This window comes from Calidris pugnax, unplaced genomic scaffold, assembly GCF_001431845.1.
Source record: "Calidris pugnax isolate Ruff unplaced genomic scaffold, ASM143184v1 scaffold3010, whole genome shotgun sequence".
Taxonomy (NCBI): Eukaryota; Metazoa; Chordata; class Aves; order Charadriiformes; family Scolopacidae; genus Calidris; species Calidris pugnax.
In genome coordinates this window covers 496-1,192 of record NW_015092913.1, presented here as the reverse complement: position 1 = coordinate 1,192, position 697 = coordinate 496, and the positions used below count along the sequence as shown (strand labels likewise).

General features: G+C 61.5%; 1 protein-coding gene across 1 annotated transcript in view; it reads left to right on the top strand.

Moving 5' to 3' along the window:
* Nucleotides 1–30: 30 nt before the first annotated feature.
* The window catches only part of LOC106900629 (folate receptor alpha-like), a gene marked incomplete at its 3' end in the record, with an annotated part of 1,144 nt that continues 477 nt past the window's right edge, over nt 31–697 (top strand). The window contains exon 1 of the mRNA XM_014962761.1: nt 31–209. Coding sequence (XP_014818247.1) covers nt 66–209 — 144 coding nt within the window. The remainder of the gene's footprint in view (nt 210–697) is intronic.

The following is a 697-nucleotide window of genomic DNA, read 5'->3' as shown; positions in this document are numbered from 1 at the left end:
CCCCCTTTTTCCGCACACACAACCCCCCCCGGCAGCGTGTCCCCGTTGGCAGGGTCACGGTAGCCATGTGGGCTCTCCTGGTGGCCACCATGGTGGTCATCACCACCACCACCACCGTGGTGGTGGCCAAGGACTCCAAACTCAACGTCTGCATGGACGCCAAGCACCACAAGAAGGAACCCGGCCCCGAGGGGCAGCTCTACGGGCAGGTGGGTCCTCCCCCCATCACCCCACCCCATCCCATCCCACCACCATCATCATCATCACCCTTCCATCAGGGTCACCCACCACCTTGAGGTGGCCACCAGCCCTCGTGGTGGGACCTCTGGTGTCACCCACCACCTCGAGGTGGCCACCAACCCTCGTGGTGGGACCTCCATGAGGAGAAGGGTCTTCATGGGGACCTTCTGGGAGATGGTTGAACTTGGGTTGTGTGTGTGTGTGTGTCTGTGTGTGTGTCCCACCATGCCGGTGTCACGCACCACCTTGAGGTGGCCACCAACCCTCGTGGTGGGACCTCCATGAGGAGAAGGGTCTTCATGGGGACCTTCTGGCAGATGGTTGAACCTGGGGTGGGTGTGTGTGTGTGTGTGTGTGTCCCTGTGTGTGTCCCACCACCTTGAGGTGGCCACCAACACTCGTGGTGGAACCTCCATGAGGAGAAGGGTCTTCATGGGGACCTTCTGGGAGATGGTTG